At 37.4% G+C, this 23,828-nt stretch overlaps 2 protein-coding genes across 2 annotated transcripts in view; one reads left to right on the plus strand and one right to left on the minus strand.

Annotated features, from left to right (window-relative positions):
* LOC138705127 (protein takeout-like) overlaps positions 1–7,721 on the minus strand; it is a 30,122-nt gene extending 22,401 nt beyond the window's left edge. Inside the window, exon 1 of the mRNA XM_069833781.1 lies at positions 7,565–7,721. Within this exon, the coding sequence (XP_069689882.1) occupies positions 7,565–7,652 (88 nt within the window). The 5' untranslated portion in view covers positions 7,653–7,721. The remainder of the gene's footprint in view (positions 1–7,564) is intronic.
* A 3,227-nt stretch (positions 7,722–10,948) lies between these two features.
* LOC138705169 (hemolymph lipopolysaccharide-binding protein-like) lies at positions 10,949–21,934 on the plus strand. The gene is made up of 3 exons (XM_069833851.1): positions 10,949–10,987; positions 13,262–13,599; positions 19,525–21,934. The coding sequence occupies exons 2-3, from the start codon at positions 13,299–13,301 to the stop codon at positions 19,683–19,685; spliced, it is 462 nt and encodes a 153-aa protein (XP_069689952.1). The 5' UTR covers positions 10,949–10,987; positions 13,262–13,298; the 3' UTR covers positions 19,686–21,934.
* Positions 21,935–23,828: the final 1,894 nt, after the last annotated feature.

A 23,828-nucleotide genomic window follows, 5' to 3' on the forward strand; every position in this document is an offset into this window, starting at 1 on the left:
TACCCAGGTTTCGAGCAGGCAACCCCCCTCGTCCCTAGGTCAGTACCCTCCGCGCGTCACCAACCGGCGATCGGGGAATACTATGGAATGATGACAACATGGAGAAATGGTGACTGAATGATGTAGATGCCTAATATGGAGACAAACAGGACAGAAAAACCCCAACTGCGAACTTGTCCGCGAGAAGTGTTACTATGGAGTTTTCAATGAAAAACCCATGACCTGACCGGGACTTGAACCCGAGCCGCCTGCGTGACAGGCTGGAGGTGTGACCACTCAGCAACCGCAGGGTTCGATCCAGATATTGTGGAGATTGTCGGCAAGGACAATTTATCCACATTGAATGAAAAATGTACGAAGGAAATGAGAAGTATTGCATAGACCTGCATCAACATGATGCCACTTCTGTGAGAAGCTTTTAACATAGACTTGTAACGAAAGGAATTAATGCCAATATCTGCAGTGAGGTATGGAAGTTAAATAAGCAATATTGGTGCTGAAACAGTACAGTTCATCATCATCATCATCATCATCATCATCATCATCATCATCATTATCATATTCCAGGCACGAAATTAGGCCATTGTTGGCTGTTTCGGTTCCAGCTATACAGGATCCAATAGACGTTTCTGTGGACGTCCAGGTCGTCGTCGTCCTTGAGGGTGGTATTTTAGCATTTCTTGGTGTGTCCGGCCAGCTTCCATACGAGAAATGTGTTCAAGCCATCTGTTTCTGTATTCTGTAATTTTTTCTTCTAATGGTTGCATGTTGAGTTTCTGCAGTATATCCTCGTTCCTCTTGTGGTCCAGAAGTGTGTATCCTGCAGTTCGTCGCAGATATTTCATTTCAGCTGCTCTTAATCTGCTGATATCTCTTTGTTTCAGAACCCAAATTTCGCTTCCATAGAGGAGAGTTGGTAGTGCAAGGATTTTGTATCGTTTTATTCTGGAATGTTTCTGTACTAAACTTGGTTTTAGGGTATGGTTCAGCAGTCCTAATATTTGCAAAAATTTGTTAATTTTTTCTGCTTACATCATTGTCTCCTTCGTATGATATATTACATCCTAAGTATGAAAAGGAATTTATCTGTACAGTATAGTTAACAATAATTTTATTCATGACGATGACTATGCTGTTTAAGATGGTGAAGATAACGGTGACGTTAGTGATGATGGTGATGAGGAGGAAGAAAGGTACCTTATTCTGGGTTATTAAGAAGTCAGCCTGTGATTTTCCACTCACTCACTTCAGGCAATCTTAGCCTTCAAGTAGGCCGTGAATTGCTCCACGAAGCAGAGAAAGCACGGTGTCAACATTCTTGATTTTAATGTCAATGGCCGAGCTGTACGCAATCTGCCATTTGACTTCTTATATGTCTTAACTCAGGTTTCAGTCACTTGGATATCTCAAATGAAAAGAAAAGTAAACTGGAAAATATATTATGTCGTCATGTTTACATACTCAACGTTCCAATAATGTTTACGAAATTATAGGGTATTTGTCTTCCTCGACATTTCAACGATTGTACCACTCTTAATAGCCGAGAACATTTCATCATTCACATTTACGTTATGCAGTAATGTTGGCATGCGGATACTAAACTTAAGCAATGGGCCGCTATAATAAGAACATAGAAATCAGTGAAATGGAGTTATGATGAGGAGGCACAGTCTACTATATACAGTCACTAGTGGCGGCTGACTGACTGAGGCAAGTGAGGCCGGGCCTCAGTCACTTGGCTTAACTGAAATCAAATTTTGTTTTTATGTAATGTATTAGTTATTTGAATGAAGCATATATCGCTGTAGAAACATTTGAAAACTTTGTGATGTAGATAGACCTGTTTTACGGTAAAATTTGTTCATGAGGCCAGGATCGCTCATGCCGGGTCTGGCTTGTGATGTATATAGACCTGTTTTGCAGTGAAATTTGTTCATGAGGCCAGGATCGTTCGTGCCGGGTCTGCTTCTGGATTTTCGTTTGTCTTCGCGGACTTTAGACGTTGCGCTTTAAACGTTGTAACTGAGGCACAATTCGTCTGGCCTGGTCAGGTTTCACTCCTCTCAACCATGGGCCGGCCTCAAGGGTAGAGTAGGGTGGGAATAGGGTGACTTGTCTTCCTAAATAGGCCATAAATAACAAACATTCCAGCTCTTTGGCAGGTAGAGACCCACACTATTCTCTCCTCTTATATCTTAGTTTATGACTTAAGCGAGGGCGTTGTACTATTGTACTTCGTGTAGTGAATCTGGGCCAATGTTATATATTTCGGGAAAATATAAACAGAAACAATTAATGCGAGAAATAATGATGGTGTAGTTAATTCATTGTTAGAGTGTCCTTTTTCGAGAAGAAATAATATTGAAAGAAAGGAAGTTTTAAATAAAGAGAGAGCCGACCGAGATACCTACAACATCGCTGACAATTTTTCTGACAGATAATCTTAAAACGCGAGTTTCTATTGCATCCTGATATGGGCAACATAAATGGTTAAGTGGTAATGTGGTGCAAAATAAACTTCTCTGTTGGCCTTGTTCGTTGCTGTCAAGGGAAAAAAAATAAAAAGAAAAGAAAGAAAGGGAAATTTCAACACATAATATGGGTTGCTTCATCACACTGAAACAATCACTGAAACTCACAGCATAACAGCTTATTTGGTGAGTGAAATTATTATTTTTCATTACTAGTAATAATAATAGTAATAATAATAATAACAATAATAATAATACAGTAATAATGATATTAATAATATAACAACAATAATAATTAATATCATAAATAAACATTTTCTATCTGAGGCACTTAAACTAGTTGCATCTGGCCTCACCGAGGATTTGGATCACCGGCCGCTACTGACAGTCACGAAGCTTGAGTTTTGATGGTACTGTTTTGCATTGCCTGTAATGAGGCGATATTAGCGATCATAGTGGTGAGCAAATATCTAATGTTTGCATATTTACTACGTATTGAGCTTCGCGACTGTATATACTAGACTGTGTGAGCAGGCTTAGGGGTTCTTAAGCAGTTAGCATCAAGTTTCTACACTCAAACCATTACGCCAGTACAAAGAATTGAAGTACAGAGGATGGGAGTGACTGACGGGAATGTAAACAAGCGGCGAAAGGGGTGTACAACAGGGTTTAAGCTACAGTCGCATTTTGCTACTCGACTTCTAAAAATGCAACAAACTTTGAATGTAAATGTGCAAAAATGCGACAACCACATTGGACTTCAGAAACGAAGATGGTAATGGAGAAAATGAAATCAGAGATGTGTTTGAACTAATCTGAATTTAAATCAAATGCTAATGACATGAGCAATGTTCAAAAAGGTATTGAGCAATAGATGTTCAGGAATTGATTTCAAAGATTTGGTGCAATTCATGTAAGTGAAGTGAACAATTTCTTCTAATTGATTTATATAATTCCATCGCATACTGTAAATTGTGAGCGAGGATTTAGTTGCATGAATATTGTACAAACTAGAAGTAGAAACCGCCTTTCAGTAAAATGAGTTAGCACTCTGCAAACAATAAATCTTGAAGGGCCTACTAGTAAAGAATTTTAATGTCAGAGTGCCCATAAAATAACGTATTTTAATGCGACGTAAATTCAGTAGTAATTGATTCAAAACATACCTACGTCTAATGATTTACTTACATAAGTATATCTGAAGTGTGATAAGATGGATTGAGTCCACACCTGTGGAGTAACGGTTAGCGCGTCTGGTCGCGAAACCAGGTGGCCCGGGTTCGACTCCTGGTCGGGGCAAGTTACCTGGTTGAAGTTTTTTCCGGAATTTTCCCTCAACCCAATATGAGCAAATGCTGGGTAACTTTCGCTGCTGGATCCCGGATTCATTTCACCGGCATTATCACCTTCATTTCATTCAGACACTAAATAACCTAAGATGTTGATAAAGCGTCGTAAAATAACCTACTAAAATAAAATAAGATGGATTGAAAGTAATAAAACTTTAAGAAACAAATTTCGTTTCTGCATACTTTATTAATTTTATTTTTCTGAACAATTATTTTTAATATTGCACAAGCATTTCGTAATTTGTACAAATATGATTTTTCATTTGCGCAATTTTGAGACAATTATTTATTTTCTAGCTTAAACCCTGGTGTACAATCCAGTTAATAAACAACAGAAATAATGTGTTAAGAAACAAGGTTGGGAAGTTTTTTTTTTTTTTTACAAAATCGAGAAAAAGTTTGAAAAAAACTAGCAGAGCGATATTTTCAATTTCCGTGATTTTGTAATGCAGTTCACAAAGTAACGTGTACGGTACAATATTTTTTGAAAATAATATTTTTTAAAATCTTAATATACAGCACGTACATTACACTATGAACAGCTGACTGAAGGTTAGCAGTCTGGTCAACGTACAAACTTCACCATCAACTTCAGTGTGAAGGAGTAAAAATGATTCAGATATTTGTAATATTTCGTGTTCAATTGGAATAATTTTTATTATTAATATTTTTTTTTGTTAAGTGGAATTTGAATTCCTTAAATAAAGTTCAATACATTTCAAATGCAATGATTTGTTTCGTATAATGTATATTAATTAACACTGCGTTTTGCGTATGAATTTTGCATGCATTGTAGGAATGGAGCATATATAGAAGGCAGTCGTTTTCATTACAACTCTAGAGCAGTTATTTGTAATATTCCAACATACTTATCTAGGTTGGCAACTCTGAATTCATTAAAATAAACTTTCAATCGTGGAGGCCGCTAACACAGTCCTCTTTTTCTCGGTAATACAGATGTAAGAAGTGAACCGAACTCAAGTCTGTCTCCCTACGTGAACTACCTCCCATTGCCCTCTCTAGCTACAACGATGGAATCTGTCACATCGTTCAGTGGCATGAAATTAATGGTTTTTAATTTAAATTTACACGAAAACCGTCCACGCTATTGAAATATGCCAGGGGGATAAATGATTCTACATTAGATTATCTATCGATATGGATGAAAATCACGATCCTACTCGCAATGTTTACCGAATAAGAGGACGTTAAACATTTGAAAAACAAAATTATGAGAAAGGTATGAATTTTCCACTAATATGGTATTACACTTTTTTTGTTATATACTGTACATGAGCTATTCGCTCTGAAAATCTGCAGGATTATTTCACTTCCACCCTGTATATTATTATTGATAACAATAACTTTTCCGGTGTTCGAATAAATTCAAGTTTAACTAAATAAAAAATAAGCAAGTAATATTAAAATAATTCACTTGAAAAAAATAAATAATCTACTTAATGTAGTGTACTTTAGGGGGTTTAGTTCCATAAAATACTCTGATAACATTCAAATGTTTTTCTTGGCTCCCTAAAACAAAATCCTATACACAAAACAAAATCCTATATACGTCTGCAACTACTACTATAACAACAGCTGCTGCTGTTGCTACTACTGCTACCTTTACTATCACTACTATCTTCACCACCACCACCACTACTACTACTACAACAAGCGCTTGCCTGCGATTCGGAGTTGCGTTCGGGCGCGGGTTTTATTCCCGCTTGGGCTGATTACCTAGTTGGGTTCTTTACGAGGTTTTCTCCAACCATAAGGCAAATGTCAGGTAATCTATGGCGAATCCTCGGCCTCATCTCGCCAAATATAATCTCGCTATTACCAATTCCATCGACGCTAAATAACCTCGAAGTTGATACAGCGTCGTTAAATAACCAAGTAAAAAGCTACTACTACTACTACTACTACTACTACTACTACTACTACTACTACTACTACTACTACCACTATCACCACCATAACCACCACCACCACCACTACTATTACTGCTACCGACCAGTTTCATGGTGTAGTAATCAAGGCTTCGACTACAGTTCATGTGATCCCGGGTTCGATGCCAGGTTAGAGAGCAGAAAATTTTCCTTAACGGGAATTATTCCATGGTTTGGAATTCATATTATGTTTAGATTTAAGACTTCTTCACGCGCCACATGATCATGATCATCCTATCATACCACCGGAGTAATTTAACTCCGTCTTCCAGGCACCCCAACATGAGAAGTAAGTTACACCTAAGCCCCTGCAAGGCGAGAAGACCAGAAATGTCGAAAGATAACTTGGTGGCATCAGGAGAAACAACTATTATTACTACCACTTCTATTACAACTGCTACTGCTACTACTACTACTACTACTACTACTACTACTACTACTACTACTACTACTACTACTACTACTACTACAACTGTGGCTACTATTATTACTAACACTGCTACCATTACTACTACAACTGCTACGACTCCAACTTGCTGCTATTATTATTACTACTAAAACTGCTACCACACTACAACTGCTACTACCACTATTACAAATGGTACTACCACTACAATTGATACTATCACTACAGCTGCCACTAAACCCTACTACCACAGCTACTGTTACTACTACAATGCTACTACCACTACTACAACTGTTACCACCACTATCATTGCTTCTACCACTACTACTATTACTGCTACAATCACTACTACAACTGCTACTACCACTGCTGCTGCTATTACTACTACTATTATCACAACTGCTACTACCACTACTACAACTGTTACCACCACTACCATTGCTTCTACCACTACTACTATTACTGCTACAATCACTACTACAACTGCTACTATTACTATTATTACAACTGCTACCACCACTGCTGCTGCTATTACTACTACTACTACTACTACTACTACCACCACCACAACTGCTACTACCACTACAACTACAACCCTACTACCACAGCTACTGTTACTACTACAACTGCTACTACCACTACTATAACTGTTACCATCACTATCATTCCTACTACCACTACTACTATTACTGCTAGAATCACTACTACAATTGCTACTATTACTACTACTACTACAACTGCTTCTACCACTGCTGCTGCTATTACTACTACTACTACTACTACTACTACTACTACTACCACTACTACTATAACTGTTACCATCACTATCATTCCTACTACCACTATTACTATTACTGCTACTATTACTATTACAACTGCTACTATTACTACTACTACTACAACTGCTACTACCACTGCTACTGCTATTACTACTACTATTACTATTACTACCACAACTGCTACTACCACTACTATAACTGTTACCATCACTATCATTCCTAATACCACTACTACTATTACTGCTACAATCACTACTACAACTGCTACTAACACTATTACTACAACTGTTACTACAACAGCTACTACCAGTGCTAGTACAACTGCTACTGCCACTACCACTATAAACCATTACCACTACAATTCCTACTGCCACTACAACTGCTACTACCACTATCACTACCACTAAAACTGCTACTGCCACTACCATTACAACTGCTATTACTACTACTACTACTACTACCACCACTACTATCACTACCACTTCTCATAACTAATACTTATTGGCATAAATCGAATTAACAGGAAAAGCGAATAAATTGGAAAACGAATTGTGTGGTCTGGCACAAATGGAAGGGTAAGAAACCAGAGCACTTCAGCATCTGTACTCACGCAGTTTGAGTGACCGCCCGTCTCCCAGGCTGAAGAATACTAGGAACGCAGCCACGACCCGAAACATTGTGCGAGTGAACCATTCCATGGCTGCAGTTTATGTTATATCGACGCGTTATGTAAGAACTTTCTATTCTGCATGTACCTGAGGTCAGGAATTTCAATGCCCGCAACCAGTTTAACTGCACATGGATGATATTTGACAAGCCGCTGTTTCGTTGGCAAATACTTGTTGACTTGCATGATTGTCCACTTTTATTTCAAAGTCGTCACATACTGAACTGCGTGTAGAGTGCAGAACATGTTTAAACCATCAATTATTTGTAAAACCGTGTTTATAGCCAGTCTAGGTGGTGTAAGGGTCACCATGCTAGTCTTTGGGTCCGAGGGTCGTGGGTTTAAGAAGACGATCGAGAGCGGCGGGGTTTTAAGGGGAAATTAAATTCTGCCCCTGAAAGAGGCAGACCATTTCTTGCCACGTTAAAACTGGAAAACAGCATAATGGGCCCACATCACTGGCCTAAGTGTGCGTGGGAGAGTAGTAACCAGTTCGCCTTGTATGCAATTTTCCAGTGTGCAATTTAAATTGGCTTACAACATATTGTAGGCCTAGATAAAGCGACTAAAATATCGCATTAATTTTAAATGCAGTATTTCCTTTATTTATCGGACGAACTTCAAAGGATGCAATAGTAGCCTAATGTTGTGCTCCTGCACTACTGGGGAGAAGTTATGTTTCGCTTCTAACACTAATTGTATTACTGCCTACAGGGGCGGACGCAGGATTTTTTTCGGGGAGGGATTTGAGGAGATAGTAAAAATGGAGTAATGAGAAATAAGTTTATATACTCACAATTTGTTTCCGAGTCACAAACATTTACAAGTTGGCCTGAGTAGCGTAGTCGGTATAGCCTTCTGTGCTCGAAGTTGCAGGTTCTACCCCAAACCAACCCGATGGCATTTAAGTATGTTTAAATGCGACAGGCCTCATATCAGTAGATTTACTGGCATGTAAAAGAAGTCCTGAGGGAAAAAATTCCGGCACACCGGCGACGCTGATATAACCTCGGCAATTGCGAACGTTGTTAAATAAACCATAATTTTTTAATTTTAACATTTACAATGACTGCAATACAAAAACAATGACAGAATGACATTTGCAGAAGAAGGCGACGAGGCTTCTTAGACATTTCATCCAGTACTTCATGATCTTTTACTTCTACATATATATATATATATATATATATATATATATATATATATATATATATATATATATATATATATGTATATCCACACATCAAGGCCAGTCCATTTAATCTGTCTGCTCCCAACGTGCTCCTCAAGTAAGTCTTCAAACACCGCAAAGTTGAGGACGACCGTTCTGGTGTTGCTGTAGTTACAGACAACGTGCACAAAAGTTTCAGCGTCTTGCGAGTGCAGGGAAAAATAATTTCATTGCACCTATTCAAACGATGATATAAAATCTGGAGGTATTAGGTGAAGATTTTTCTGATCAAGGAAATTTCTTCTCCGTATCCTCAATTCATTGAAGAAAGACTCTGGTGATGCATCAACATCATTGGGCCACTGATTTACTACAGCCTCAACAGCAGTTTCTGAATCTTCATCTGATGCTCGCACTATGTTTTTAGGCAGCAAAGTTTGTATGGACTTTAGGATTCCCTTATGATTTAAAAACCTGTTCTTGAGCTGACTAATGAAATAGTCTAAGAAGAGAAGGAAAATTAAAAGCCTAAAATACTCTTCTTGACTCTGTCTTGAAGTAAGGACGCTGTGTTTGTCTTCCTGCAGTTCTTGGAATTTAACATTTTAGCAAAGAGAATTTACGTGGAAAACTCTCTAATTCCTATGTACATTCACGAATTAAAATTAATATTATTTTTGTTTCTTGTTTCGTATTTTTTTTTAAATTTCGGGAGGGGATATATCCCCTTAACCCCCCCCCCTTGCATCCGCCCCTGACTGCCTATTTCGTACTATGACTAGAGTCCGGATTTATACGGAAAATGAGTGCTTCATGCAAAGTAATATAACATCTGCAAACATGGATTTTTTCGAGTATCATGACAAGAGTAATAGAGGTTCGAGATGTCGAAGTTCGACTGTGACACTACAACTGCTATAAACTTTTTTTTTCCTCATGTTATGTGTATGATATGCATAAACCCTTAGAATACAGGCTGCAGAAAACACTGTAAAATTTCATGTAAATATATTCAGTAGTTTCAGATAAAAATACACTTAAGGGATTATGTACAGCTTACAGCAGTAAAATTTTTGGAAATATTTAATTTTTTTTTCCTCCATTACTGTATCTTGTACAATAATGAAAATTGATATGTGTAAAACACTGCCCTTCTGTTATATGAAAAAAAAAATTTTTACAACTTAAAAAAAATTATTTAAATTTTTTTATTTTTTCAAAATTCATAACGGTGGCAGTTTACTGTGTAGTGATGAAGCGTTTCCCTCATAACTCATAAACTTGTTAACTTTTTCATGTTCTCTCTCTTTCATTTTATTGCTGTAACTCATGTTTACAATATCATACTCTTTCAACTATATTACTTAATAAATAATATATTATTTTTTTATTTTGTGTTAGAAGAAAACACTGATACTTGACCATTTTTTAAATGAATTTATTTTTTATCAGACAATCTATCAAAAGCAGAGAAGTGATTTTGCAACATATTGTAGATATGACATGCATAAATAAACACAAAAAATTAATCACAAAATGCTGGATAGTTTTTGAGCTATGAGGGAAACGCTTCATCACTGTACAGTTAACTGCCACCATTTTGAATTTTGAAAAATTTTTTTAAACGTAAAAATATATTTATCATATAGAAGAAGGACAATGTTTTACACACACTAATTTTCATTATTTTACAAGATACAGTAATGAAGGAAAAAAATGTTGATTATTTCCAAAATTTTACTGCTGTAAGCTGTACCTAACCCCTTAAGTTTGAAAAATATCAACTTACGGGAAACTGTAGTAAAAAAAAAAAGGATGTATGAATTACATGCGCCACCAAATTTAAAGGGGTCATGTAAAGGCTTATCTACAGAAATACTCCCCACAATATATATATATATATATATATATATATATATATATATAGTTTTAAAGAGCAAAGAATCGTATTTTTTACCCCTAGTCACTACCCAGTTCCCTTTACCGAAATTTTGGATTATTTAGGTTCTACTACTGTATATATTTGTGCCCTGCTCTCCTGCACTATCACAGCTGAAGATGACCACAAAAGGCCTTGGACCAGTTAATGACATCTCATGAATGACATAATCATCCCGCCTACTGGTGGGTTACAATGAAGCTAATAGTTGGTACAGTATAGGGTTTCTGCCAGTTTACATCTCGACTGAGAGAGGGTGAGTGCAAGAACACGTTTTTATCTTGTGTGGAGGATTTAATGCTCACTGCGGATTTTGTGGAACGCGAGTTAGAGAATAGAAACGTCACCATCGGCTGCTTTACAACGAGAACATTCAATTCTCACATCATAAAATGAACGGAAATTTGCTTCGTTAATATTGGAATTTAGTGAGTCAGTGTAGTGGGTGAGTGACTCAATTAGCACAATGCAGTCAGTCAGTCAACGAAGACAGCTCGATAAATTTTTAACGGATTCATTTTAGTAATTTATTAAATCAGTTCAGTCATTTATTAAATCAGAGTCGGCCTGGGTGGCGCAGTCGGTAGAGCGCTGGTCTTCTGTGCCCGAAGTTGCAGATTCGATCCCTGTCGTGGTCGATGGCATTTAAGTGTGCTACGCTGATATAACCTCGGCAGTTGCGAGCGTAAATAAAATAATTATTAAATCAGTACAGGCAGTTAATAAGTCAAATCGAGTCAGTCAATTAACCCAGTTTAGTCAGTCAATTAGCTCAGTCCTATCAATCGATTAGTCTAGTCTAGTCTAGTCTGTCAATTAGTCCAGTTCAGTCTGTCAATTACTTCAGTTCAGTCAGTCAATTACCTGAGTTCAGTCAGTCAATTACTTCAGTTCCGTCAGTCAATTGCTTTAGTCCAGTCAGTCAATTAGTCCAGTTCAGTCAGTCAATTAGTCCAGTTCAGTCAGTCAATTAGTCCAGTTCAGTCGGTCAATTACCTCAGTTCAGTCAGTCAATTAGTCCAGTTCAGTCAGTCAATTAACCCAGTTTAGTCAGTCAATTAGCTCAGTCCTATCAATCGATTAGTCTAGTCTAGTCTGTCAATTAGTCCAGTCCAGTGTGTCAATTACTTCAGTTCAGTCAGTCAATTACCTGAGTTCAGTCAGTCAATTACTTCAGTTCCGTCAGTCAATTACTTTAGTCCAGTCAGTCAATTAGTCCAGTTCAGTCAGTCAATTAGTCCAGTTCAGTCAGTCAATTAGTCCAGTTCAGTCAGTCAATTAGTCCAGTTCAGTCAGTCAATTAGTCCAGTTCAGTCAGTCAATTAGTCCAGTTCAGTCAGTCAATTAGTCCAGTTCAGTCAGTCAATTACTTCAGTTCCGTCAGTCAATTACTTTAGTCCAGTCAGTCAATTAGTCCAGTTCAGTCAGTCAATTAGTCCAGTTCAGTCAGTCAATTAGTCCAGTTCAGTCGGTCAATTAGTCCAGTTCAATCGGTCAATTAGTCCAGTTCAGTCGGTCAATTAGTCCAGTTCAGTCGGTCAATTACCTCAGTTCAGTCAGTCAATTAGTCCAGTTCAGTCAGTCAATTAGTCCAGTTCAGTCAGTCAATTAGTCCAGTTCAGTCAGTCAATTAGTCCAGTTCCGTCAGTCAATTACTTTAGTCCAGTCAGTCAATTAGTCCAGTTCAGTCAGTCAATTAGTCCAGTTCAGTCAGTCAATTAGTCCAGTTCAGTCAGTCAATTAGTCCAGTTCAGTCAGTCAATTACTTCAGTTCCGTCAGTCAATTACTTTAGTCCAGTCAGTCAATTAGTCCAGTTCAGTCAGTCAATTAGTCCAGTTCAGTCAGTCAATTAGTTCAGTTCAGTCAGTCAATTAGTCCAGTTCGGTCAGTCAATTAGTCCAGTTCAGTCAGTCAATTAGTCCAGTTCAGTCAGTCAATTACCTCGGTTCAGTCAGTCAATTACCTCGGTTCAGTCAGTCAATTATCTCTGTTTAGTCAGTCATTAGTCTTCTTCAGTCGGTCAATTACTTCGGTTCAGTCAGTCAATTACCTCGGTTCAGTCAGTCAATTGCCTCGGTTCAGTCAGTTACCTCGGTTCAGTCAGTTATTTACCTCAGTTCAGTCAGTCAATTACCTCGGTTCAGTCAGTCAATTATCTCGGTTCAGTCAGTCAATTACCACAATTCGGTCAGTCAATTATCTCGGTTCAGTCAGTCAATTAGTCCACTTCAGTCGGTCAATTACCTCAGTTCAGTCAGTCAAATACCTCGCTTCAGTCAGTCAATTACCTCGGTTCAGTCAGTCAATTACCCCAGTTCAATCAGTCAATTAGTCCAGTTCCGTCAGTCAATTACCTCAGTTCAGTCAGTCAGTTACCCCAGTTCAGACAGTCAGTTACCTCAGTTCAGTCTGTTAATTACCTCAGTCCAGTTAGTCAGTCAGTCAGTCAGTCCAGTCCAGTCAGTCAATTAGTCCAGAAAAATCAGCCAACATGCGCTTGTTCTGTAACGTAATGTTCTCGCTCCTCAGCCTCCCTTTGAAGAACACTCGTACGTATTTGGGTGTGATGCTGCTACTGCTCCTGCTGCTGGGCTCGGCCACTCCAGCCCCGCCTGGCTACGACCTGTTCCCCGGCCTGGGCCACTACAAGCTGCACAATGTGCTGCGCACCTGGCGGGAGGCTGAGCGCATGTGCGCGGAGGACGGCGGACACCTGGCCGTCATCAACTCCATGTCGGAGGCCGTGGTGCTGACCCGGTTGTTCGGACGAGTGCCGTCTGTGCCCGGTGCCGACGCCGAGACCAACGATGTGGCCCTCGTCGGCTTCCACGACCTCTATGTGGAGGACGAGTACCTCACAGTGTTCGGTGCGCTTCTCACCTAATTCATCTAGATTCTGTCTTCTTTTACTTCTTCTCTCTTTTCAATTTACGTTGGCCTATTTTTATTCCTTTTCTTTTACTTACTTACAAATGGCTTTTAAGGAACCCGAAGGTTCATTTTCGCCCTCACATAAGCCCGCCATCGGTCCCTATCCTGTGCAAGATTAATCCAGTCTCTATCATCATATCCCACCTCCCTCAAATCCATTTTAATATTGTCCTCCCATCTATGTCTCGGCCTCCCTAAAGGTCTTTTTCCCTCCGGTCTCCCAACTAACACTCTATATGCATTTCTGGATTCGCCCATACGTGCTACATGCCCTGCCCATCTCAAACGTCTGGATTTTAAGTTCCTAATTATGTCAGGTGAAGAATACAATGCGTGCAGTTCTGCGTTGTGTAACTTTCTCCATTCTCCTGTAACTTCATCCCGCTTAGCCCCAAATATTTTCCTAAGCACCTTATTCTCAAACACCCTTAACCTATGTTCCTCTCTCAGAGTGAGAGTCCAAGCTTCACAACCATATAGAAGAACCGGTAATATAACTGCTTTATAAATTCTAACTTTCAGATTTTTGGACAGCAGACTGGATGATAAGAGCTTCTCAACCGAATAATAACACGCATTTCCCACATTTATTCTGCGATTAATTTCCTCCCGAGTGTCATTTATAATTCCTTTTCTTTTATTATTCGTTTTTTCTTTTCCTTGCTTTTTCCTATTATTTCATTCTCCCTTCTTCATCTGCAAATTTGTTTCTTAATTCTTTATAACGTATTTAATCTTTTCGGGAGACATCGAGATGCGCCACGGTCACCTCAACTGATCTCCGACATAGTGCTAGGTGCGCCACGAATTCCAGCCTGTTAAATGTGCTACGATTCCCACTTCGAGATAGTGTACGAGACAGAAACTCTTGGCCACGTGTTGGGCTTTTGTCGGAAAGGAGAGTTATTGCGTAACAACAGGCATTATAGAGTCCGTGGAGCTATCGCCTGTCTTCTTCGGAACAAGGGTTGGGAAGTTCATGAAGAGGTCCACTGTATTTCTGAAGACGACTCTCACAGAAGAGCGGATATAATAGCAATAAACAGGCAACACAAAAAATGCTATTATCATAGATCCAACTATACGCATAGAGAGAGATCTAAACCAAGCTCATCAGGTTGATCAGGAAACGAGAGCCATTTATGAACCTTGTATTCCCTACCTTAGTGCCAAGTATAACATCCCTCTCTTCAATTGGTCAGTGACAGGTTTATTTTTTGGTGCTCGGAGTTCTTTACCAAAATTTAGGGGAGAGTCGGATAGTATCGGACATCGGGTAGTATCGGACAGTGCGTTTCTTTCATCTACCACCATATGGTAGTACCTGAATGACATGGTTACGTTTCTCTATGCGACATCACAGAAACGTAACCATGTCAATCAGGTACTATCATCGTGTGGTAGATGAAAGAAACGCATTGTCCGATATTACCCGATGTCCGATACTACCCGACTCTCCCCTACATATAATTTTTTAAAACAATTATCAATATCATCTTTTGAAATTAAAAAAATCATCTCGCAAATTCTTAAAGATTCACTGCAGATTATACAGTTTTTATAATTGATCATAATCAATGGTGCTTAATTATTACATTTTATTTTTATAACAATATTCATATTTAATTAATTATATTTATTTGCTATTAATTTCCGGATCCTCGTGGTCATCCTTAATTAAGGCCGGACGAGTTATCTCTCTCTCTCTCTCTCTCTCTCTCTCTCTAGGTGTGCCAAGGTTTCAGAATTGTCTAATAACATATTATTTCCCTTCCAACTTTACCAGACATAGGACTGGCTGCGAAATTACGGAGGGATAGTTAAGAATGATTGGTGAACGCACTTCATCTGCATTGGTTACAATGCTTCAGCGAATGTTTTTCGTCCAAACTAATATGTCATTTAATACCATTTGTTAAATTTAGGGTGTCTGTTTTCATAAGATGATGTTTTAATAAAATCTGCTCGTGTTATTCTGTTTTCAGCGTACTGTTATTTCAAAATCGTAATACCCTTGTACTTGTCACAGACTTTACGAATCCTTCTCACTGGTACATGCTGATAACTACTGTATTCAGGATATTATGTTAAGTTTTGGAATTCCAATAGGGTGTCGTTGGAGAGAAATGTGTTGGGATGGTTATGATGAAATGGAAGAATTCTGAATGGAATGATTCTACGGCATTTGTGGTTTATTTCATCTCTGTACAATGTACATTATTTTGTGCACATTCTGGGGTGGGGGGGGGGAGGGTTGGAGCTTGGAGTCTGAATAAATAAAATTCTCGAATATGTTTTCGCTAAAGGAATTTATTTTGTCTCCTTCAGATTTACTAGCCATCAAGTCATATGTGAAGCACTCATAAATGTCTACAATTTGTAGAAATGGAAGTCCAAACGAGTAGTCCTAAATATGTACACGACTCATGACAAGTTGAAACAAATGTAGATGCCGTGGCGCACTTAGATATTGTACCTGCAATAATTACTCTAGTCGCGTGGCGCTGATGGAATGTTTATCAATGCACATTTGAAGATTAAAACTCCAACCGCGGCGCACATACCGCGTATATAGTAGCGTGCAAATTAATCCGAACAACGTAATTACTTATGCAAAAACACTCAAACGAGATAAAAAAAAAGGGTCTAAGACATACCTCAGTAATCTATGTGGCCTCCCTTGTTCCTAATAACAGCTCTGAGACGATTTGGCACTACCTGAATATTCTTCTTGTTGAAGAATTCTGTAGTTTTTCGAGAAGTATGGCATGGTGCCAGGTCTTGTTGAAACACACCTCTGCCATCCGGAAATGATTTTTGCAGCTGGGGTACGATTCTGGTTTCCAATAAGTGAATATATTTGTCAGAATTCATCATTCCCTTGATAGGTATTAATGCTCCAGGCCCTTCATGTGTAAAACAACCCCAAAACATTACTTTAGGGGGGTGTTTGGGTGCTTGTTGGAGATGAGCTGCTGTTACTTTTTCGGATCCTTTCCGTCCGTAAGAAACACGGTGGCCGTGGACCTCGAAATGAGACTCATCGGAAAAAAGTACATTCTTCCAGTCATTCACTGTCCAGTGTTGATGTAATTTTGCCCACATTAAGCGTTTTTTGCACATAACAGGGGTTAGCAGTTGCTTCTTAATAGGCTTACGAGCCCTTCGTCCAGCTTCCAAAAGCGTACGCCGCACTGTTGTGACGTGAACTTAACTCGCGGGTTAAGTCGACAGCAGTTAGTCTAGGATTTAATTTACTTTTCCTGACAATTAAACGATCATCTGCAGGTGAAGTCTTCCTTTTCCGGCCACAGTTTCCTTTTTTCTGGGGTGTGATGGATCCAGTCTCCCTGTATCATTTTATGATCGAATTAACAGTAGTCAAACCGATGTGACATTCTGCAGCAATTTGCCTCTGTGTCATAGAAGAATGCTCTGCTAATGTTATAATTTTAGACCGTTTTCGTGAAGTTGTGTCCATTTGTGAAGACGACAGAATGTACACAGGATTGCAGTATCAAGTCTTCAACACAACTGAAATGCTTATAAGTACAAAACGACAGGCAAAATGTCACATATTATAAAAAAAATAATGACAGACCTTCAACAATGGAATTACACGTACTACAGATGTCAATTAAAGCGGTATGAGCAGCTGTGAGGCCAACAATGACAGAAAATGTAAAAATATGTCGTGTTCGGATTAATTTGCACGCTACTGTACACCTATTTTTTCTGCCTTTTCTTTCTTACCCTTTGTTCCATATTTTCATGCAATTTTTTCTTCTTTTCTTCCTATTTTTTCATTATTTCTGCACTTATCTTCCTTTTCCTTTAATAGTTCTTCCTTTTAATTGTTTGTAATTATTTATTCTGTATTTAATTTCTGTTTCTTTCATTTTCGTTCACATTTTGTTCCTTTTCATAAAATCTTTTATTTCGCTTTATTTCTTGATCTATTCCTGCTTTCTCTTGCTTATTGTTCTATATTTTCTTCCTTTCTCCTTTGCTTCTGCACTTCTTTTATTCTTTCCTTTTTCTTCTTTTCTTTTACAGTTTCTTCCTTTCCTGCTTCTTTCTCTTTTCCTTCCATATCTACTCAGCGTATAGCCTACTTATTTTTTATTTCTTTTCTTTCTTTCTTTCTTTCTTTCTTTCTTTCTTCTTTCATTTTTCTTCTTACTTTCTTCCTTTCTTTTTCTTCCTTTTTCTTTCATTCTTCTTCTTACTTTCTTCCTTTCTTTTTCTTTCTTTTTTCTTTCATTCTCTTTCTTTTCTTTATTTTGTTTCCTTTTTCTTTCTTTCTTTCTTTTCTTCCATTCTTTTTCTTTTCTTTATTTTTTCATTCCTTTTTACTTTCCTTTTCCTTCATTTTTCTTTCTTTCTTTCCTTCTTTCTTTCATTCTCATTGTTACTTTCTTCCTTTCTTTTTCTTCCTTTTTTCTTTGTTTTCTTTTCTTTATTTTTTCTTTCCTTTTTTTCTTTCTCTCTTTCCTTGTAGCTCTCCCTTTTCTTTCTTTTTTATTTCTTTCATTTTCCTTTATTTTTCGTTCGTTCTTCTTACTTCCTTTTTTCTTTCATTCTTTTTTCTTCCTTTTTCTTTCTTTTTTCTTTCATTCTTTTTCTCTTCTTTATTTTTCTTTCCTTTTTTCTTTCTTTTTATTTATTTCCTTCTGCCTCTCTCTTTTCTTTCCCTTTTTCTTTTTTATTTCTTTCCTTTTCCTTTATTTTTCTTTCTTTCTTTCCTCTTTCTTTCATTCTTCTTCTTACTTTCTTCCTTTTTCTTTCTTTCCTTTTTTCTTTCTTTTCTTTCTTTCCTTCTGCCTCTCTCTTTTCTTTCTCTTTTCTTTCTTTCCTTTTCCTATATTTTTCTTTCTTTCTTTCTTTCTTTCTTTCAATCTTCTTCTTACTTTCTTCTTTTCTTTTTCTTCTTTCTTTCTTTCTTTCTTACTTTCTTCCTTTCTTTTTGTGCCTTTTTTCTTTCTTTCCTTTTTTCTTTCTTTTCTCTCTTTCCTTCTGCCTTTCTCTTTCTCTTTTCTTTTTTATTTCTTTCCTTTTCCTTTATTTTTTCTTTCTTTCTTTTTCCTTTTTTCTTTCTTGCCTTCTTTCTTTCTTTAATCTTCCTTTGTTGCATTCTTTTTCTTTGTTTCCCTCTTCTTTTCCATGTTTTATCTGTTTCCTTACTTCTTATTCTCTTATTATTACCATCTTTATTCTAACTCCTTTTTTGCCCCAATTCGCTTAGGCTTATATTGAATTTTTCTTTCTTTTCGTCCCTACTTGCCTCACTTTCTGTCTTCCTCTCTAACTTGTATATCTGTTCTATCATTGTTATTTCTCTTTCATTTCTTTTCTTCCTACTGCTACTCACTGCTAATTTCTTATTTATTTCTTCAATTTTTTTTCTCTGTGAAGTTTTCGTTGTTTCTTTCCGTTTCTTCCTTATGCATAACAGAGTCGACCATTTAGGAGGCAGAATAAGAATATTGCCATTATGCTGGTTGTTTTTAGTCTGTTTCTTTTATGATCATGTATGGTTCTGTCCGTACGAATCACGTTTGAGTGAAAAGAAGATAGGGACAGAGCTGTGGATAAAGCACTTTCTTCCACTACAACGCGATACTTTTGGAGAGTTAATAAAACTTCATTTAAAATAAAAGTATCATTACTGCACAGAATGTGTAACATGTAATTTATCTAACATGCCTTATTATAATTTTTTGTTTCGAATGAACCCAGTTAATTTACATGCTGATTACTCCACTTACGTAATCTCAGCGCAGGAACTACTTTTTAACGTCATATGACGAGTTCTTCTGATCACCGGTTAATTTCCACTGTCGCTGCGTCTGATGTTACAGGCAACTACCTCAATTCGACAGGCTTCACCTTGTGGCACGAAGGGAACCCTGACAACAGACTGGGCGTGGAGGACTGTGGCGGCGTACATCGCACATCCGGCAAGTTGGTGGACCTGTCGTGCGAAACAATCTTCCCTTTCTTTTGCGAAATCCGCATCTAGCTGCATTTACGACTCATACTTCTTGCAACTTGTGACTTGAGACCAGCGTTGATTGCCTACAAGTCAAGTGTTAAATTTGACTTTTCCTTTTGGATGGTCTGCTTAATATATGAAGGGTTCAGAACCAAAGTGGGCTAAGCGCCATTTACTAAAACCGTAGAAAACAAGAGTTAAAATGAAGTTATTACTATAATTCAATGGAAACATATAGCAAGTAATATAAAGTATACACATTAAAACTAAATGATATGTCAATCTTCATTAAACTATGGTATTTACTTAATTTTAACCCTTGCTTTCTCCGTTTTTAATAAATGGCGCTTGGACCACTATGGTTCCGAACCATTCATATTCTAATTGCTTGCTTTCTCAGTTTTTAATAAATGGCGCTTGGACCACTATGACTCCGAACCTTTCATATTCTAGTTGTTTGCTTTCTCCGTTTTTAATAAATGGCGCTTGGACTACTATGACTCCGAACCCTTTACCTATATTCTAGTTGCTTGCTTTTTCCGTTTTTAATAAATGGTTCTTTTACCACTATGGCTCCGAACCCTTCATATTCTAGTTGCCTGATTTCTCCATTTTTTTATAAATGGCGCTTGGACCACTATGGCTCCGAACCCTTCATATTCTAGTTGCCTGCTTTCTCCATTTTTAATAAATGGTGATTGAACCACTATGGCTCCGAATCCTTCATATTCTAGTTGCCTGCTTTCTCCATTTTTTTTATAAATGGCGCTTGGACCACTATGGCTCCGAACTCTTCATATTCTAGTTGCCTGCTTTCTCCGTTTTTAATAAATGGGGCTTGAACCACTATGGCTCCGAATCCTTCATATTCTAGTTGCCTGCTTTCTCCATTTTTTATAAATGGCGCTTGGACCACTATGGCTCCGAACCCTTCATATTCTAGTTGCCTGCTTTCTCCATTTTTAATAAATGGCGCTTGAACCACTATGGCTCCGAATCCTTCATATTCTAGTTGCTTGCTTTCTCCGTTTTTAATAAATGGTGCTTTTACCACTATGGCTCCGAACCCTTCATATTCTAGTTGCTTGCTTTCTCCGTTTTTAATAAATGGCGCTTGGACCGCTATGGCTCCGAACCCTTCATATTCTAGTTACTTGCTTTCTCCGTTTTTAATAAATGGCGTTTGGACCACTATGACTCCGAATCTTTCATATTCTAGTTGCTTGCTTTCTCCGTGTTTAATAAATGGCGCTTGGACCACTATGACTCCGAACCCTACATAGCCTAGTTGCTTGCTTTCTTCGTTTTTGATAATTGGCGCTTGGACCACTATGGCTCTAGTTGCTTGCTTTCTCCATTTTTAATAAATGACGCTTGGACCATTAATGGCTCCGAAGTCTTCATATTCTAGTTGCTTCAACCTGGAGGTGAAATAGTCTCTGTAACGTGACAGGGACACCTTTTATTTATTTTTATTTTTAGGAACATTCTGAAGTTCAATTATAACTAAAATATAATAACATATTATCACTTCAAAAAGTTAGTTAATTTAAGAGATATCAATTAGAAATAATCATATACTAATATAGAAGATTGCTTTATCTGTATAGTGCATGTACTGTTTCTTTTCTGCGATGCCATTTCGGATGTCGGCGCCGACTCAAACAGTCCTCATAGTTACTTTTTAGGCACAATTGTCGCCATATGAATTACAAGAATTTGGTTTCCCGTAAAAGATGTAAGGTGTAATTTTTACTGTACCAGTTGTTGAAATGATTGTGAATTATGAAATACTGACATTATGAAAAGTAGGCATAAGTATAACTAGACTAAACTGTGTACTCTTATATTTTGACTTAATGTATTTTGTCTTTGGCCCTCACGCCAGTTCAATAAATAAATCAATGTATCTTTATTAACTATAAATCAGTTTTCACCTGGTGGTAGTTACAGGTAGTCACTAGAAAACTGATCATGAACTAGGCGCTTCTGTGAGAGCTGCATTCTCAACCACAGCACCAGCGAAATAAGCAGAATGTCGCAAAGCATCTGCAGACGTATTCAACTCTGCATTGACAACGATGGAGTTCATACAGACTCATTAGATCAATAGTTATGTATGGGTATGGTGACTTATGCCTACGTACAGTGTACTCGTATAATAATGTACAGTAGTGGCAAGAAAACCGGACCGATCCTTGTAGCTGATTTCAGAGCCTTGTTCACTCCAGAGCACGATAGACTGGTAACTAAGACTTTGAATCCTGCCTGGGAAGGAAACTTTTTTTTTATTCAGATTTATTCCCAATACTTTTCGATAGCTGGTAAAATCCATGTTCTGGAAATAATAAGTTAATTAAGTGGTAAAATATCGCTGCAATCGAAAAGTATTGGGAATAAATTTCAATAAGGAACAAAAAAAAGTTTCCTTCCCAGACAGGATTCGAACCACGAAAGTCTCAGTTACCGGCCTATCGTGCTCTGGAGTGAACAAGGCTCTGAAATCAGCTACAAGGGTCGGTCCGGTTTTTTTTTTTTTTTTTTTTTTTTTGCAAACTACTGTACTCACCCCGTATTACACTCAACGTCAAATTCTGGAGAATACATCTCAGTAGCGTATCCAACAGATAGGTCTCTCTTTTCTCTTTCCTTACCTTCACTGAGGATGGAGCCGATATAGGCCTATCTCGAGACACTTTAAGAAGGTCTATGAAGCTGTTCCCTATTCAATACAAAATATGTTGATAGATTCTTGTCTAAACGTATCCAGAATATCAGCATATGCTTGGTGTAATGTGGTGGGATCAGTCTTCTTGCCAAGAATGTTTGAGGAAATTTAATAATAAAAAATAGAGCTTTCCTACGTGACATACAGATATATCTGGATTGGACATGCAGGAATTAAACTTGTATAATTATAATATAATTTTAATGACACATCTTTGTAATTAATAGTAGAGGTCAACATTGTTTCAAGCTGAACATTCTCATAGATAGGCTATATTAAAACTTCAAGTTCAAGATCAAATAAGACACTGTGAAACGTTTTCGTCGTTAGTAGTTGTTCAAAATAGAGTTCCAAGTTTCCTTGAAAATTGACATAATTTAGAACACCTTCCTTTTCCTCTTAAGTTCTTTCATTATAAGCTGTTATCTACTTCAATGAAATTCCTAAAATGTGTTGGTACAGTAATTTCAGTGTCATTGTAATTAAACAAAATAAACGTTATTTTGCATCAAAGTCATATACGAGTAAAAGATTTGTGGAGTAGCAGTTCACATAGATCTATAGAAGCTTTTTTCACACTTGAGTTTATAATACTAATTAGTTCCTAAAATTACACCTAAGTTAACAAATTCCGCATTGTTCAGTAGTTTCAACATCATAGTTAGCAATAAGATTGTAAAACGGAAATGTTATTTTATATCAAAGTTTTGTACAAGATTTAAAGAATAAAATTTCACATCTAGAAACTGTTTAAGGTCTCCTACAGCAGTGGTTTTCAACATTTCAGAGACGGTAAATTATTTTTCTAGAAAACGAGGGCCTGGTCTCAATAAATTTACTCGTAAATACCTTTTCAGTTTTTTTTTTAATTTATAGCTATATTTAACTAACACCAGTGTTAATTAAGTATGACGTACATAATCTTAAAACTTGAAGAATACCAGTGGTTGAAACTTGGGAAATAATTTTCTTTTTTATTTCAAGTGCATCTCTTTTACACATGAACAATTCCATGGGTTTGTTAACTAAATCGAAATGTTTTGTGTTGAGATTTCGAAAAAGTCGCAATGGTTTCACAGCTCTACTTCCCAGAACAGTAGCACACATGATTGATTGAGGTCGTGGCAATTGATCAGTGTCAGGGTATTGTATGAAAGCAAATTTTAAGTATTTGTCCATGTATTTACAAGTAAACGTAGACTTTTTCTTCGGTGTGTTGTCAGTTTTACCCTTCTTTTGTCTATCCTGGAGATTGCTTTGTGTACTTGAGCTGGATATATCACTAGTTGTTGCGTCACAAACACCTTCAGTAGCCTACGAAATTCTTAATACCAAAATTAAGCAAAGTCCCTAGTCTTTTATTCATACTAATATTTAAATCTGTAAGCCTATTACTTTTACAAAATCACGATACTCGGCTTTTGAAACAAGCACACTGGAAT

The sequence above is a fragment of the Periplaneta americana genome, chromosome 1 (assembly GCF_040183065.1).
Source record: "Periplaneta americana isolate PAMFEO1 chromosome 1, P.americana_PAMFEO1_priV1, whole genome shotgun sequence".
Lineage (NCBI taxonomy): Eukaryota > Metazoa > Arthropoda > Insecta > Blattodea > Blattidae > Periplaneta > Periplaneta americana.